A 19,156-nucleotide genomic window follows, 5' to 3' on the forward strand; every position below is an offset into this window, starting at 1 on the left:
CAATGCCGCTAGTGATGGGGAAGCCATGAGCAATCTTTTTAATGATTATTTCAATTCTGTGTTTGTACCCGTACCCGCCCCTAGTGATGGACAGGGGGCGCTGTTGTCGCACTGCCCCTATGATAACTTAATTGATCTGTGTTCTATTAATATTACAGAAGATTTGGTCTACAAGCACTTGAGTGGTGTTAACGTTAAAAAGGGTAGCGGTACTGATTTTATTCATCCCCTCTTCATTAAGACATGTGCTAAGGAATTAACCATGCCCATAACAAGAATTTTCAAAAAGTCTATCTCGTCAGGAACCTTTCCCGAGTTATGGAAGAAGGCCTTAATAACCCCGACAAGGGTGGTGATTGTCAATTAGTTACTAATTACAGGCCAATCAGCAAATTAAATATATTTGGAAAAGTTTTCGAAAAAATTATCACTAATGAAATAACTGGAACGATTTATCAGCACATATCAGAACATCAGCACGGTTTTTGCCGTGGTCGCAGTGTTGACACAAACCTTCTCAACTTTTCTGACTTTATTCTAAATAAAATTTCTTCCGGCTGGCAGGTGGACGCCGTGTATACCGACTTCTCTAAATGTTTCGATAAAATTAACCATTCCAAATTAATCACGAAGCTCGAGAAGCTCGGTATTCACGGCGACCTCCTGAGATGGATAAAGTCCTATCTAAGTAATCGGAGCCAGGCTGTGGCGCTGAAGGGTTACACTTCCCGTTTTCTTCCGGTGCCGTCAGGGGTGCCACAAGGCTCCCACCTTGGCCCTCTCCTTTTCATTTTATATGTAAATGACATGGCAACCTGCTTCAGAAACTCCGAACACCTTGTTTACGCAGATGATACAAAGATTTTTAAAGCTATATCTTCTGAAGCAGATTGTCATAGCCTACAACATGACCTTGACAGTTTTTATGGATATTGTTCCGATAATTATTTGTACTTAAATTTAGACAAATGTTTCGTGATAACTTATTCCCGTAAACAAAATGTAATTAACTTTACCTATTCTATAGCTGGAAAGCAGATAACTCGTGTTAATTCTATTAGAGACCTAGGTATTACCTTGGACTCGAAACTTAATTTCAATAATCATATAGACAACATTTGTAACCGAGCCTATAAAAATCTAGGTATGATACTACGGATGGGTAAACCCTTTAGACGCCCCTGCACTCTTAAAATACTATTTTTTTCTTACGTGAGAAGTATTCTTGAGTTCGGTTCTGTGATCTGGTCTCCTCAATACCATGTCCATATTAATCGCTTAGAAAGGATACAAAATGTTTTCTTGAGAGTACTTTGTTACAGGACCGGTACTCCTCTGGAATCCTCAGCCAAGTCAGCCAAACATTTCAATATGATTTCGCTTTGTAATAGAAGACTCTTTTTAGATACAATTTTCTTCTTCAAAATCTTAAAAAATGAAATCAATTGCCCAAATTTGCTACAAAATATTATGTTTAATGTACCGCATCGCTCCTTACGTCCTCGTAATTTGTTTAATGTGAGTTTCGCACGTACTAACTACCATAGGCATACTTTTTTCAAACGAGTATCAAAAAACTATAATGATTATTTCTGTGACATCGATCCATTTATGCACTCTCTTCCTGTTTTAAAAGAACATACGAGATCCAAACTGTTGTTTCTTTTCGCAAAAACGCTTTTGTATCAGTTGATGTTTACATGTTTACATTATGAACCTCCAGGTCTATTTTTACATATTTTGTAATCTTATCTATATTTGTTATTCATGACTGTATGTGTTCTGAACAATAAATAAAAAAAAAAAATAAGTTAGACTGATTACTAGTGAAGTGATATGACTATACAAACTTTGAACTATATAACACTGGACACTGTGTGACATAGGCTCATCAGCTCAATAGCTGCTCGCCTATAATTATATAATAATTATATAATAATAATTACAGTGTCTACATCTAGCATCGAGTAGCGGAACTATCAGTACTGCTACTTGACAATAGATGTAGTACCGACCGGAAAGTCTTATGCTCAACAACATAAGTCTTTCCGGTTGGTACTTACTATATTTCTCTATGGCTTGGTGCACATAACTCAGTCATGAGGAAACGAGGAAGAAGACGGCGGTTTATTCAAGCAATATTATATATTTTTACTCGTAACATAAACATTAGAATAGTTATTGGTCTTACAAGGGGTCAAAGTTGTTGTTTAACCTCGTGTTAATATTGATACCCGAGCAAGCGAAAGATTCCAAAATTTAACGACGAGCGTAACGAGTGGTTCGAAAAGTGGAATCTTGAGCGTTGCGAGGGTTTCAAGGAACGAGAGCTAAACAAATTTAGCCACTGAGTGAAACACAAAAGTTTTCACCATGCCAACGCAAGGAGAATACTGAGTATAGGTACTGATTGTAAAATATCAAACCAAATCAATTCAAAATGAATGTTATTAAATATTTATCATTCAAAATTAAAATTAATTAAAAAAATTAAAATTAAAATTATTTATTTTCGTAAAATATACAAGTGTTTATAAAGTAGGGGATAGTGCTGCCCGGTAAGCAAAATTTGCCTGTGTTGGGCAACACCGCTCTTCCTTAATTAACAGATTGTTACACGAAAATTTCAAGTACTAGTTTAAGTAAGTGTAATAGTATAACATATGTATACAATTTAGATCATATATAACAATTGTTTATAGAACTAGGTAAATATCTGGGTTGTACAGACATGCAGTAATAAATAAAGGAATAAAGGAGCCAGTAAGTGTGTGTGTGTGCGTGTGTGTGTGTGTGTGTGTGTGTGTGTGTGTGTGTCTTTGTGGCTGTATATGTATGGATGGATTGTATGCATATACTTAGTTTATAAAGTTGATGTGTGAATCTCTAGTTAGTTATAGTGTCTGGTTAGTTTTGTAAGTCTTCTATTTCATTGTAGCTTTTTGATTTTAACCATTTTGTAATTGTTGATTTGCAATCGTAGTAAAGTTTTGGGTAAATATTTAGGCACCTATTGACTTTGTTGTAAATGTGACTAGACTTCAAATTGTATTGTGAGCGTGCAAACTTGGTTTTAGTTTTAGTTATATTAGCAACGTTTTTTATTGTCCTTCTAGAAAAATAGTCGGCACTGTAGGAAAGGGTTTTATGTTTTTTTAAAGTAATTTGTAGAATATATAGTTTTCTTATTGATAATACGTCGCTTAGTTGGTATAATGATTCTGTAGGGTAACGGATTTTTTTAAAATACATTGTTTTTAAGAGTGCACGCTGAGCTCTTTCCAGACTAATGAGTCGCGTTTTAGCCGCCCCACCCCAGACAGGTATACAGTACACCAAGAGAGACTGTACCAGGGATGTGTAAATCTCTGTTAGTATATTCCGTTGTTTTGACGGGGTTGTTTGTGATCTACCTGGTACAATATGCCTTAGTGTCCTGAAAATCCAGTGCAGCTTACGGACCCTGTTGATTAGCTGGTCAATGTGATTGTACCAGTTTAGGTGCTCGTCTAAGGTGACTCCTAGGTATTTAATTGTTGATACTTTTTCAATGATTGGACAGCTACAATTGTTGAGATTCGTACTGTCACAAGTGTGGATTTTGAGATTTACATCAAAGTTAGGTTGGGTGAAATTCGTGATGCTGAAACACATATATTTTGTTTTATCTGTGTTAAGCGTTAACAGATTTAGTTTTAACCATCTAGAAATCTGAGCAAGACCCTTTTCAGCACTAGTTTTTGCTTCCATCCAGGTTTTACCGGAGAAAATGATCTTTTAAAAGTCGATTCTACCAGCCAACATAAGGAAATAAGTGAAATAACTCAACATTTCCATTTTATTACTTTGCCACACATAAGAATAAGAATAAGAATAAGAATAAGAATAATTTATTTATAATAAAATAGGTAGGCAATCACAAAGGTGTCCGGTAAGCACCAAACTAGGCTGAGCCTGTATCTTGGGGCTTACAAAAGAGTAGGTAACATACGGTAACTAAACCTAATTAAAATGATGTGTGAAAGAGGGTGATAAGGTGTAAGCTTTTAGGGTGTGTATATGTGTGTGTGTGTGTGTGTGTGTGTGTGTGTGTGTGTGTGTGTGTGTGTGTGTGTGTGTGTGTGTGTGTGTGTGTGTGTGTGGGTGCGTGCGTGCGTGCGTGCGTGCGTGCGTGCGTGCGTGCGTGCGTGCGTGCGTGCGTGCGTGCGTGCGTGCGTGCGTGCGTGCGTGCGTGCGTGCGTGCGTGCGTGCGTGCGTGCGTGCGTGCGTGCGTGCGTGCGTGCGTGCGTGCGTGCGTGCGTGCGTGCGTGCGTGCGTGCGTGCGTGCGTGCGTGCGTGCGTGCGTGCGTGCGTGCGTGCGTGCGTGCGTGCGTGCGTGCGTGCGTGCGTGCGTGCGTGCGTGCGTGCGTGCGTGCGTGCGTGTGTGTGTGTGTGTGAAAGGTGTAGGAGAGCGAGTAAGGACTAGATGATAAAATGCAACTTTCTCATTTAGTTTTTGAGCAATCAAGAGAGCCTTTGGAGAACCAGCTGGCTGGTGTGGTGAAAAATATTTTTACGCAATTTGATGTAGGTATATTAACCTTTTATTTTGGTCGGAATATGTATGCGTCTCTTGTAAATAAAATGTGTATTACACTCATTTTCTATTATATTCGTTTTAAGTTGAATTCAATAAATTTTATAGAAATTACTGGTACTTATCTACTTTTGTCTCATTTCTGAATTAAATTACCTTGATATTGACTGCGTGCGCTGCAGAGGCGCCAACTTGGCGGCCATCGGACACAATCGTTATTTAACCTTTTAACCGCCGTAGACTGATATATACCTAAAGGGGCCCACTGATTACCAGTCCGCCGGACGATATCGGCCTGTCAGTTGTTCGGAGCAGGGATGTTGCGATCATCCGCATCCGCAACCGCGGAACTTCCGCATTATTTTCAACATCCGCATCTGCATCCGCATCCGCATAAAATCGATGCGGAGCTTATGCGGATGCGGATGTCGAACAAGTCGGTACAGGAACGTCTTAGCAGCGGCGTAAGTGCTAGGTAATTTCGTCATTACCTATAATGAAATCGTCTAGATCCAGAAAAGTCGGCCAAGTTACTGTTTATTAAATATAATGCACCTATATTCTTGCTCAAATACTAAACGTTTCGTTTTTTTAAATAAAAAAATACTAAAAATGTAATATTTGACGTTTTCTAAGTACCTAATCTTGACATCCGCATCCGCATCCGCGGATGTGAGCCTTTAAATATCCGCATCCGCGGATGTCAAAAAATCTGCATCCGCAACATCCCTGGTTTGGAGCTGTCAACTTTTTGTTCTAACTGACAGGCCGATATCGTCCGGCGGACTGGTAATCAGTGGGCCCCTTAAGACATACAAAATCGGGCTCATTTCGCCGCGGTCTGACGATAAATAAGACAAAATTTCGTGTAACTTCGTACTGCCGGCGACACGAGCACGCTCGGTGAAAAATTCTATGGCGGTTAAAAGGTTAAACGTTGAATAGTTTCTAAAAGCCGTTACTACATTTACATTTTATAAATCAGTAATATAACACGATACCTAATTACTAAACAATATAAACAACAAGTCGTAGGTACAGTCGCCAATGTCGCGATTAGATATATCGGAGCGGTCAATGCGCTCACAAATATCTGAACACGAGGCCTATAGTCAAGGCGCTAGAATGCGTGTTCAGATACTTTTGAGCACCACGGCCGCTCCGATATATCTGATAGCGACTGTACCTATTATGAAGGTAGGTACACGTCACTTCTCTTGCTCCAATGCCATACTTCAGACAGATCAGTTACGGCACTCCGTAGTATATAAATAGCTGCTTTTAGCTTTTAAATTTCAAAGTGCCTACGTGTTGTCGTAGGTAAGTACGCGTACCTAATGGATGTACAGTCGAGCTCGTAAATGAGTTTTTCACTTTAGCGTTTTTACCATGTTATAAAATTAGAATTAAATTTATTTAAGGCCAACCAAGGATCAATTTCGTTAGTGACACATTTTAATCTTACAACTAATGTTAGTAGGCACACACACAAACTTATTAACTAACTAACTACATATTTATTTAAGCGCATGTGGTGTGCACCACAGTGGTTCAGGTAGGTCCCATCTAACCTGTCTGCATACATGGCTAGGATGCTATTGGTGATGTTCCTCACCCTGCCTGACAATGAAGCGGCTCTCTTGCGCATAATGGCAGCAAAACTATCCACGTGCGCCTCCGCAAACATTGTTGACTCGCTGCAGTAGTATGAGGTGAAGGAAAAATATAGTTAGAAATGTATTAATTTAATTTTCACCTCAGCAGCTCGAACAAGGGTACTTTACTACTTAAAAACAGTGAGCAAGTGTGCTCACTGAGTGAGACAAAATGAGCAAAATGTGATTTTGCTCACTCAGTGAGCAAAATGCGAATTTGCTCACTGTTTTTAAGTAGCAAAGTACCCTCTTATTCGAGCTGCTGAGGTGAAAACTTAATTGTTGGTATATCTTAAGAAAACATGAGTGAATAGAGGTAAGTGATGAAGAAGGAATACATTTTTCGGGTTCTCTAATATGTTCTCACTGCTGAGGTGAAAAGTTTTGTGAACTACACGAGATCAAAGTTATTTACATCTCGTGCGCTTTTGAGTCCCTTACTACGCTCAAGATTCTAAATTAGATTCACTCGCTACGCTCGTGAATCTAGTATAGAATCTTTCGCTTGCACGGGACTCAAAATAAGCACTCGAAGAAATATCAAACTTTGATCTCTTGTTGTACAAATAACTATTTTGCATCAAGCAGAAACGTTTGCGAACGATGCTATTTAAACTTATAAATAAAAAACAAAAAGAAATTAGTATGGGATAGCGCATCGTTATGGTGAAAATCCAATATGACTTGGAACTCCGGTAACCGTTTAAGAAGTGTAACTTACGGTTGATGTCGTTAGTGACTCCCTAGGGCTCATATTTATATGGTGGAAATATTCGCTGTATTGGGTACGGTCTTGGTAGCTCAGTCAGATGGCAGTGATCCAGTGGTCGTGGGTTCAAGTCCCACCCAAGACAGTGAATTTTTCCACTTTTAATGTATGTATCCTGTAGATAGCCCAAATATGGACGCGTTTTATGGCGCGATTTCAAACCGCAGGTTGCGGGTTCGAATCTTGGCTCCTAGCTGATACCTACCTACCGATTAGTTTCTTGGCATTAAGGGTGCGAAATATCGCCTGATATTTCATGGATATAGGATCAGATCGCGATAAAACTGGATCATTTTTTTCCTACCATATTTGTTTTCTATTACCTATATTTGAGATTCTCAATCTCTCTTCCTCCGGACTTCTCGACCTAGGCTATGAAAAATAACTCCGTATATGAAAAGCTCGAAGGCGTAAAACGAGATTTTTTAGGGTTCCGTACCCAAAGGGTAAAAACGGGACAATATTACTAAGACTCCTCTGTCCGTCCGTCCGTCCGTCCGTCCGTCCGTCCGTCCGTCTGTCACCAGGCTGTATCTCACGAACCGTGATAGCTAGACAGTTGAAATTTTCACAGATGATGTATTTCTGTTGCCGCTATAACAACAAATACTAAAAACAGAATAAAATAAAGATTTAAGTGGTGCTCCCATACAACAAACGTGATTTTTGACCGAAAATAAGCAACGTCGGGCGGGGTCAGTACTTGGATGGGTGACCGTTTTTTTTGTTTGTTTTTTGTTGATGGTGCGGAACCCTCCGTGCGCGAGTCCGACTCGCACTTGGCCGGTTTTTTTTTATTAGCGGCGAGCGGCGAATTAATAAACCATAAGATTTTTTAAATATCTTCTAGGTACCAAATTGTCGGTATACCTACCTAGGTAGGTAGGTAAGTATATTTACATAAATAAGATTTGTCGATAACAAAGTCGCTTCCCTGTCTGTCTGTCAGTATGTATGCTTAGATCTTTAAAACTACGCAACGGATTTTGATGCGGATTTTTTTAATAAATAGATTTTTTTGATTCAAGAGGAAGGTTTATGTATAGGTAATTTGTTAACCCGTGCGAAGTCGGGGTGGGTCGCTAATAAGGTATAAAAAGACAACGTTAAATATCTGCCCAGTATCATTTATTAATTATTAGTATTAAATATTTACATTAGTTCACTTTAGTACAATCTATTCCTACTTATGAAATACATCTAATAAACTTCAACATAGAATAGGATTAGTTATTTTATCTTAACAAGATATTTTTATACATACACACTTATCTAGGCGTCAATCTGTGCTCATATAAATATTTTCTTTAGTGCTTTATGTTAGGTACTATATAACAGCATACAGATGTAGTGCATAATTGTTTTCCATCGTACTTTCTCGGAAACGTTAGAATTTGTCATGCTACTTCAGAAAACCTCAATACTTTTTGTACCTAGACTGATTGAAATTTAAAAATATACGTTTCCGTGAAAATACGATGGAAAATAATTATGCACTACAACTGTATTAAGTAGTATTAACAAAGCTACACGGTATAAAATATTATTTAGAGACAACTATAATATATTATGATACAAGCGGAAAGCTCCATTTACAATACAATACAATACATTTGTATTGTGCATTTGTATTTGTAATGAGGTGTGCAATAAAGAGTAAATACTCTTTTCACCTCAGCAGCTCGAACAAGGGTACTTTGCTACTTAAAAACAGTGAGCAAAAACGCGATTTTGCTCACTGTACCTAATACACATAACTTACAAAGTACCATAGCCGAAAAACTTAGCAAATACATTGAACTGAAAGAGGAAGTAATCCGGATATGGCATCTACAGAAAGTAATAATAGTACCGATTGTTTTATCCACTACAGGCGTTATACCCAAACAGCTACATCAATCTCTAAGGACCTTAAAATTACTGCCCAAAACATTCCATCTCCTTCAGAAAGCCACCATCCTCAATACATGCCGCATTGTAAGAAAATTCTTACAAACTGACCAAGAAACGCTTGCTGCTGCAATCAGACCAACGTCACTATCAACTACCCATGCAACCTTAAACCTTTCCATAGCGCCAACTACTGAACCACTTACCGCAAACTTGGAGACTCACACAACGGTCAGGAACGCTCAATCTGCTGTACCTTATGAAGAGATAATAGATATTACACTTACCTGAGATGCACTTGGCCTAGGCCCGTGCATCTCAGTAAGCCGAGCATCATAGCAGTAATCCGGTGAAAGCCGAGAAAATATGAAAAACCAGATAATAATAATAAAGTTCAATCCATACACCGATTTACTGTTCACTTTTTCTACAATAGTTCCAATGCCTGCTGAGACCGGTTCATGGGTGTCTATTGTTGCGCCTGTGAACGGGTTCCAGCAGGCGTTCTACATGACATAAAAGCTCTCCAAGGGGCCTCTACGTGTTGGATCTATATCCCCACGCAAGCCTATCAAAAGACCGGGATTATAGGCCCGTGAAAGCCAAAAGGAGATACAAATAATAATAATAATATTGTTTATTTCAAGTTTTAAACTCATACAGTACAATACAATAAATTACAACACTATAAAATAATATAAAATTTAAAATACAGTGGAGCAGAAGTGATAAATGTCCCTTGTCAGATTTGTATACCTACATGTTATTTGCCGTTTTCGTCCAGGTGCACGGCTGTCCAGTGCTTTAGGATCTTATTGCTCGGGTTGACTGTAAACAGCGCCAGAATATCATTTTGCTGCGAGTTTTGCCATACGTTTGTCCAGACTGAAGCTATGCGGGACCGCATGATTCCATAAAAATCAGGTACTCCCGCAAGTCCCGCATCAACAAACATGGCCTTAGCACTGCAGTAGCGAGGTTGTTTCATGAGTATTCTGAACGCGTTATGTAATGAAACCGACGGCAACGATCAAAGTGCGACCATCATACATTCAATCGTAAATATTCTTATGATATATTTATAGTAGTATATTATCTTAGCTGCCAAATTGATTCCGTTGAGTTTATGGGATTTTTTATAGCATTTATGTACAAAAAGTTATATAAACAGGTATTTAAAAAGTTGTCATTTTAAAACAGTCTACATCAGCACTTAGAAATAGATATAGGTATACATTAATGTACCTAGTATTTATAGAAGTCATAGCTTGTTAACATTGCAATCTATATACAATTATATATTATATTTACAATCTATATAACAGAACTGAATAGCAAAATACTAATAGTAGTGTTGATTTACCTCCCGACGAGGAGACATTTGAACTCTTAGCGACCAAGTTATTATTATTATACTTGTGTTTCTTATTTAAATATGAGACTAATGTAAATTAGAATAAGTTATAATTCCGAAAGATACATCCATATAATGTTCGGGATACTTGCTACGGTTTAGGGACAAACCGGGTTTCAATCAGGGACCGAATACCGTTATATTTTTCGTACAAATTAACCGCTACCTATTCAATTTCGGTATCTCGGTTGTTTATATATATTTTTGCATTTAATTTAGCTAATCTGATTAATCATTATCCTTACCTAAATACTATTCTAGAATATCAAAGAAATATTGTGAATGCTATGTGATATTTTTATTTTTAGTTATACCGGTAACGGTACCTGGTATCAATACCTATGCCAGAACCTAACTATTATTCATAACATCTAAAGATACTTAAAAATTAAAAAAATATATTATAATAAAATTCCCGAAAACTATAAAGATGATGTACAGTGTTCCTGGATTTTTAGAAAAAGGCCTGGACTTAGTGCTTATACACTTTTATCTGGACCTCCTAAATTCCGCACTCATATAAAAGCTCTCGGTACTGCTTTTCGCATCCACATTGGTCTCCATATGCGTCCCGTTCTCGTTCTCGCAACATTTCGGGAATGGCGCGAGACTGTCGCTCTTGAAGTAGTTCTTGAAGTCGTTCCTGACGTTATTGTTGGCCGGGGGTCGGCCGGTCCTTCCTCAGAGCTTCGAGGAGCCGTTGCTGATGAGGCGGATGCTGCTGTCGCGGTTGACGCTGGTCCTGGGATAAATAAAATAAATAAATATTAGAGTACATTCTTACACAGATTGACTAAGTCCCACAGTAAGCTCAAGATGTCGGTACTCAGACAGGGTACTCAGACATTAACACATTCGCTGCGTTACGGGAAGCATTTGGCCGTATTTGACTTTCCGCCGGTGCGGCAGCTATCTGCGCTTGTCTTACCCCCGGTGCGGCGGTGCTTTTTTTATGTTCTCGTGTGAGTAAGAAAAAGATGACTATACTCCCGATATTCTTACTTCAAGTATATTCTATTTCAAAAGAAAAAATGTACGGGAAGTATTTTTGCGTAACGCACTGAAAGGTATTATTTTTTCTTAAGCGCGGCACGGGTGCTATTTGTCCGTACTCCATCACCCCGTACCGCAGCGCTCATATTGGGTATAGTGCTGCGCATTGTTCACGTTGCCGCGTCGATACGACATTTTATTAATGCAACAATTCAAGGCTATGGCATTTATGATATTTATGATTTTTTTCCACTTTTAAATTTATTCTAAGCTTAATAGCATCATTCGCAGACGTTTCTGCTTGTTAATAAGTTTTTGGCAAAATTTCATTTTTAACCGCCTTCAAAAAAAAAGGAGGTTCTCAGTTTGACCCGTATGTATGTATGTATGTATATTTGTTCGCGATTATCTCGCGTTTGGCTGAACCGATTTTGATGCGGTTTTCAGAAAAGTGTTTCTTACATTCTGGAGAAGGTTTAAGTATACATAGATCTGAGCTGATGCTGAACCCTGGCTGTACCTAGTGGAACTCAGGTTTGGTGCAACATAGGCTCACGCTGTTTTGGTCATCCGACACGCCTTGATGAGCACTTGGGAGAGCAGTACCCAAGATAGAGCTGATGCTGAACCCTGGATGTACCTAGTGGAACTCGGGATGTACCTAGTGGAACTCAGGTTTGGTGCAACATAGGCCCACGCTATTTTGGTCATCCGTCTCATCTTGATGAGCATTTGGGAGAGCAGTACCTAAGATAGAGCTGATGCTGAACCCTAGCTGTACCTAGTGGAACTCAGGTTTGGTGCAACATAGGCCAACGCTATTTTGGCCATCCGTCACATCTTGATGAGCACTTGAGAGAGCAGTACCAAAGATAGAGCTGATGCACCAAACCACCCTGGCTGGCAGGGTTCACCCTGGCTGTACCTAGTGGAACACAAGTTTGGTGCAACATAGGCCCACGCTATTTTGGCCATCCGTCACATCTTAATGAGCACCTGGGAGAGCAGTACCCAAGATAGAGCTGATGCTGAACCCTGGCTGAACCTAGTGGAACTCAGGTTTGGTGCAACATAGGCCCACGCTATTTTGGTCATCCGTCACATCTTGATGAGCACTTGGGAGAGCAGTACCCAAGATAGAGCTCATGCAGAACCCTGGCTGTACCTAGTGGAACTCAGGTTTGGTGCAACATAGGCCCACGCTATTTTGGTCATCCGTCACATCTTGATGAGCACTTGGGAGAGCAGTACCCAAGATAGAGCTGATGCTGAACCCTTGCTGTACCTAGTGGTACTCAGGTTTGGTGCAACATAGGCCCACGCTATTTTGGTAATCTGTCACATCTTGATGAGCACCTGGGAGAGCAGTACCCAAGATAGAGCTGATGCTGAACCCTTGCTGTACCTAGTGGAACACAAGTTTGGTGCAACATAGGCCCACGCTATTTTGGCCATCCGTCACATCTTAATGAGCACTTGGGAGAGCAGTACCCAAGATAGAGCTGATGCTGAACCCTGGCTGTACCTAGTGGAACTCAGGTTTGGTGCAACATAGGCCCACGCTATTTTGGTCATCCGTCACATCTTGATGAGCACTTGGGAGAGCAGTACCCAAGATAGAGCTGATGCTGAACCATTGCTGTACCTAGTGGAACTTAGGTTTGGTGCAACATAGGCACACTTTGTTTTGGTTAACCGACTTGTTGTCGTGTGCCTATGTAGCAGAGTTCCACTAGGTGGGTCGATGAACTTTTTTCTAACTGCCTTTAAAAAAAGGACGTTCTCAGTTTGACCCGTATGTGTGTACGTATGTATGTGTGTATGTTTGTTCGTGATTATCTCGCGTTTGGCTGAACCGATTTTGATGCGGTTTTCAGAAAAGTGTTTGTTACATTCTGGAGAAGGTTTTAGTGTACAGTACATGGATGGTTTGGAAAAACCAATTGGACCCGGTAGGTGGCCATGCTATCGGTATACCTACCAACAAATTTATGTTGCTAAAACGGATTTAGATAAAATAGTGGGAGTGGGAGTCGGACTCGGACTGGGACTGGGAATGGGAGTGGAAGTGGGAGCAATATACATACAAATCGTTTAGCACCAAAACGTCATATTATGTTGTGTCGCGATTATCATCGAGTTAGGCCATCACCAACATTAGTAGACTAAATGGAGAGCCTAACAAACTAGTATTTTAGCCCAAAACCTAAAATAAATGAAGTACCTACCTATCACTAAAAAGTAAAAAATAAAATAAAATAAAATAAATAAAAAAAATTTAAAAAATTAAAAATAAACAAAAATAAAACCAAAATAAAATAACTTAATATAATATCTTTTTTAAAAAAAGGGAACCGCCTTCAAAAAACCAACCCACTGAAAAGTACAAAATAATTTTTATATGGCACCCCTTTACGTGTCCAGTCCCTATCCCACGGTGTAAAGCAAATTTTTGCCAAAAAGTAATAAATACCTAATAATAAGAAAATTAATAATCATCCGGGTAATTACTTAGTTTTTGAAGGCGGTGCCAAACCAACAAAAACAGTCTACTACCAATCAGAAAAACAATACGAGTACGTAGTACCTACAAGAACTAAATTAATGAGTAAACTAACTATGTCTTTATAATGCAAGTAAGTGCAGCGTTCCTCGTTGTCTAAAATATCGGATCTCAAAAATTTGGGTTTGGCACCGACTTTAAAAACTAAGTAATTACCCGGATGATTATTAATTTTCTTATTATTAGGTATTTATTACTTTTTGGCAAAAATTTGCTTTACACCGTGGGATAGGGACTGGACACGTAAAGGGGTGCCATATAAAAATTATTTTGTACTTTTCAGTGGGTTGGTTTTTTGAAGGCGGTTCCCTTTTTTTAAAAAAGATATTTGGTACAAGCTTTTATCGCTGACTATACTTTTCTTACGACAGACAACTAATACTCATCGAGACAATTCTAAAAACCCCTAACACAATTAGGTTGCGTTATTTCATCACAGAGTTCCTATGGCCACCTCCTGTCTCCATCATCAGATCAGTTCGATGGTACCATAATATTGCATTGTCACCCGACTTACATATGTATGCAAAATTTTAGCTCAATCGGAAACCGGGAAGTGAATCAAATTTAACTTGCAAGATTCCATTACATAGTTACATACAGGTCGACCTAATAAAAGTTGGTTAAAAATTAAAATTATGACATTAAATTCAAAATTACCTACTCTAAAAGTCCGACCCCTTTTTATAATTATATGAGGATGAATAATATTTGTTTTGAACACGTATAGACACGATGACGATAATAATTTGTCGATTATAAAAGTCGTAATCGATTATTTAGTATCCCATCACTAGTGTTATATACGGCATGTGCGGCAAGGGAAGTATATTCCCGTAAAATTAAGGGTTTTGAAAAATGCCTATATCTTTTGGAATTTTATACAGATCCGCGGGCGACGGCAGCTGTATATACACAAGGATATAGTCTATTGATCAGAATGACTTTTAATTCAAATCGATGATATTCCAGGCCTGTAGGGACCTTTAAAGTTAGGACATGGTACGGGAAAATGGAGGTCATGCCGCAAATTTGGCTTTCTCAATACGGGAAGTATATGACTCGTAAAGCACTGGCAGTAAGTTTGGCTTTTGCGCTGCCGCACCGAATGTGTTAATTAATATATATAATATACAAATACATAGAAAACACCCAAGACTCAGGAACAAATATCTAAATAACTTGACGTTACTACAAAGATAATTAAACGCAGTGGCGTAGCTAGGCGTGGGCGAATGGGGCCTGCGCCCACGGCCTCGCACCTAAGGAGGCCTCGCAAAGCCAACCTAAAACCTTGGGAAAACACATTGAGAAGGGCCTCGCAGACGGCTAGATTGGTTCACGCTACCCAACTGTTTAAACGACTTCCTAGCTTAGTTGGTAGTGTAGTGATTGTATGCCTACGAAGAAAATGTTCAGTCTTTCTTGATATTTCTTAACGATAATATTTCCTAACAAGATAAAAAAGTGGCAATAAATGAAATTGCTTTTAAACATATAATGATTAATTTTGTTATTGTTTTTAAATAAATAAATCCGCTTTAACATAATCTTTCTACAAAAACTTCTCTCGCATTTAATGGCGAACGAAATTCTTTAACCAAACATCTCACGTTCCATTCATCGTAATCCAGAAGATCGAAATTCATTCCCATTCCCATTCAATGCCACAACATTGCAAAATTGAGTCAATGTATAGAATAAAATGCAAAACAATGCGGCAATGCAGGTATACAATACAAACGTTTCCAATTTAGTCTTCAGCTGTTTTCCACTCTGTTAACGGTCCATATGTGGTGGAACCCATTTGAATGCATTGCCTTAGCTCCTATTTGTATCGTGAAAGAATGCAAATTGAAGAAGGCAATGAGCATTGCGAGCCCATTGGTTACTACATAAATACATATATTCACTGATGTACAAGGCTACGAACGAGATAAATAAAATAAGATCTATTATAATTTTAAATTTATTTCTAGCTTAAGATTTCTTTGTTCGCGTGAAATCTTATGGAACGAATTTTACTTGCCCTTTTGACTTTATTTAAAAATTCTTTGTGATGCAAATAAATAAGTTTCGTTTGTTACATAATTAAAATATAAATAAAAAACAAATGTATAACTTGCCTTTAAGAATTGTCTGGAATTTAATTTCAATAAAATAAAACTAGGGGCCATAAACTTTACAGACTTTATGTGTGTACCTATATATATTGTACACGTCTACATCATTGTTTAGGACCTAACCTAAACTTTAGGTAAAGGTTAGGAAAACTGCTGCGTGACGTTGATCAGTATAGCTGGTCAACCAAATCTTGTCAGTAAAAAAAGGCGCGAAATTCAAATTTTCTATGGGACGATATCCCTTCGCGCCTACATTTTTCTTTGCCGCCTTTTTCTACTGTCAAGATCTGGTTGACCAAGTATATGTTAACTGTGGTATAAAGCCCCCTCCAGACTACGTGCGTGAATCGCGCCTCGATCCGCGCACGAGTGTGGAGGGGGCTTAACGTCAATCCTGTCGCACAGATAATATCTCTAAATTTATCTGCCATCTCTCCCTAGATTATTATGTTTTCGTTGAAAGGCTAAGCTAATTCAAACTTTTCAAATTAATATTCCGAAGCATTGGCAAACTTACAGTTCATTGGCCTGGGGTCTCTATCACGTCTCTATTGTTCCCTGAGGGACTTCGATTCTGATTTAACAATTTGTTAATCTTTTGATCTTGTTTTATTACGACATTGACAGTCGCTCACGTTGATAGAGTACAATTATATCGGAGGGATGCTGACAAATTGGCTGTGTATGTCGCATGAGAGCGCTCCAGCGACGCTTTTAGCGATAGAATGCAGTCGCTGTGGTCGAAAACGGCTAAAAGGAAATTATAGTAGAGGTGTCGTAACAATATCATACCTATGATATAAATTGTTAAATTAGAATCAGCCTCCCGAGTTCTCTTTTGTTCCCAAAATTAAAGGTCTTGGCGAAATAGAGGCTTTAGTGTATGACCTTAGTTTGATGATCTACAGAGTTTAACCCCCTAACTAAATTTAACATTTATTAAAATTGTTATTTAAACTTTATGGTTGACTAGAAATGATTTCATTGTTCTGAATGTTGTGGTGATTTCGAAGAACTTCGATAATATAGTACCAACGAACAAGTTTAATACCTACGTAAATTTTAAAGGGATCTAGAAATGAATTGGTATTTGATATTGGTGGGTCGAACAATCCATTATTAACGTTGCGTACCTACTCAACATACAATTATATTTCTGACTATTTATGGCATTAGGAAATAATAAAACCATAGTTTAATTTTGTAGGTACCTATCTTTTGCTTCAGCGAACAAACAAAACATTAGTAATTACTAATTAATACTATACGTATGGTCCACCAGGACCATAGTTGTAAGGTGGTTTTACGATTCTTCTTTTTTAAGGTTCCGTAGCCAAATGGCAAAAAACGGAACCCTTATAGATTCGTCATGTCTGTCTGTCTGTCCGTCTGTCTGTCCGTCCGTATGTCACAGCCACTTTTCTCCGAAACTATAAGAACTATACTGTTGAAACTTGGTAAGTAGATGTATTCTGTGAACCGCATTAAGATTTTCACACAAAAATAGAAAAAAAAAACAATAAATTTTTGGGGTTCCCCATACTTCGAACTGAAACTCAAAATTTTTTTTTTCATCAAACCCATACGTGTGGGGTATCTATGGATAGGTCTTCAAAAATGATATTGAGGTTTCTGATATCATTTTTTTCTAAACTGAATAGTTTGCGCGAGAGACACTTCCAAAGTGGTAAAATGTGTGTCCCCCCCCCCCTGTAACTTCTAAAATAAGAGTATGATAAAACTAAAAAAAACATATGATGTACATTACCATGTAAACTTCCACCGAAAATTGGTTTGAACGAGATCTAGCAAGTAGTTTTTTTTTATTTACAAGAGTAATGGTTAGGTTAGTTCAATACTTACGTCCTTGGCACCATGCTGATGTTGGTTTTTCTGCTGGAGGTCAGTCTCCGTGACGTGGAGAGAGACATGGAGCCCCGAGTTCCTCGGGCAGAGCCGCCGCGGCACAGCAGGTATCTAGAACAAATAATATTTAATGTAATATAATATATCTTCAAGGGATTCCATTTAAATTTTTATATAATTGTAATTTTTGTATAATGATTAATTATCCTCTCCTTAGTATTAATGTTAGTGTAAACATGTATTTCTCAGGAAGTTATTATTCTTGTAATCTTTTGAGAAATAAACTTCTTAAACCTAAAAGTAAATCAATTTGTTGTGGGTTTCAGCAGGGTACAATAAAAAGAGCGTATTTTAATTAAACTACTGTAAGTAGAATCATTTAAATTCGATTTACCCTAGCTTCACTGTCACTAGTACCCTACTTATACTGGTGACATCTTTAACATAATTACCTAGGTAAACGTAGCCATAACTAGACTAGGCGTCCATATATTATGTCCTTGTACTGATAGCGAACTATTGTGTCATAATACTCATAATTATAGTGCCTTCAGACTTGACGCGAACGCAAAAAACGTTGTTTACGTCATCTGATACAGACGTAAGGTTTTGCTTCCGAGAGTAATGGACACTTTACCACGTACGATATTTGCAATTGTCATACTTTGCCGACACACTTGTATCAACCATTAACATGAAACTACAACGGAAAAAACACTCTAATACTTACAACCTTAAGGCTAAGTTACTATGAACCATGACTAACATTAACATCTATCAGATTTGTAAAGTGCTCTCTGGCGGGAGTGAAAATATTTTGCAAAGAGGACCAGATTCCATCAAAGTACTCGAGGGAAAGTAGACCTAATATGAACGATATACGTGGCATAATGGTTTGAGAGCTGTCATTCTAGAAAATTGACGGGCTTATAAGTTGCACAGACATTTTACTCTCATGGGTGTGTCAGGACAAATTAGGCAATAAAAGACCTCTTATTTCCATTACTAGATGTCGCTAATTGCTATGAGAGCGCGAGTGTTACTACGTTAACATTATATACGCTATCTAAGGAAATAATATAAAATAGTAGTAGGTACATTAGTTACACAAATAATCATTTATTCAGTGCCTATAAATTATTAATTATGTAGCTCCAATAAATATGCGTCTAAGTGCCTTGAATCGAAATGAGGCGTTTGTTTTCATTATCGGGAAAACTTTCCTGTATTGTGAAAAGTTAATTTACTTGTTCTATTTGTCATTTACTTCCTAGACATTTATGCAAAGCACTTAGGTAATGTTTATT

The 19,156-nt window shown here is 38.2% G+C and overlaps 1 protein-coding gene across 1 annotated transcript in view; it reads right to left on the bottom strand.

Moving 5' to 3' along the window:
• Positions 1–10,795: 10,795 nt before the first annotated feature.
• LOC134653918 (neuropeptide CCHamide-1 receptor-like) overlaps positions 10,796–19,156 on the bottom strand; it is a 57,268-nt gene continuing 48,907 nt past the window's right edge. Inside the window, exons 6-7 of the mRNA XM_063509284.1 lie at positions 17,847–17,960; positions 10,796–11,046 (exon numbers count right to left, since the gene is read on the bottom strand). Coding sequence (XP_063365354.1) covers positions 10,986–11,046; positions 17,847–17,960 — 175 coding nt within the window. The 3' untranslated portion in view covers positions 10,796–10,985. The remainder of the gene's footprint in view (positions 11,047–17,846; positions 17,961–19,156) is intronic.

Source organism: Cydia amplana, chromosome 14 (assembly GCF_948474715.1).
Source record: "Cydia amplana chromosome 14, ilCydAmpl1.1, whole genome shotgun sequence".
NCBI lineage: Eukaryota > Metazoa > Arthropoda > Insecta > Lepidoptera > Tortricidae > Cydia > Cydia amplana.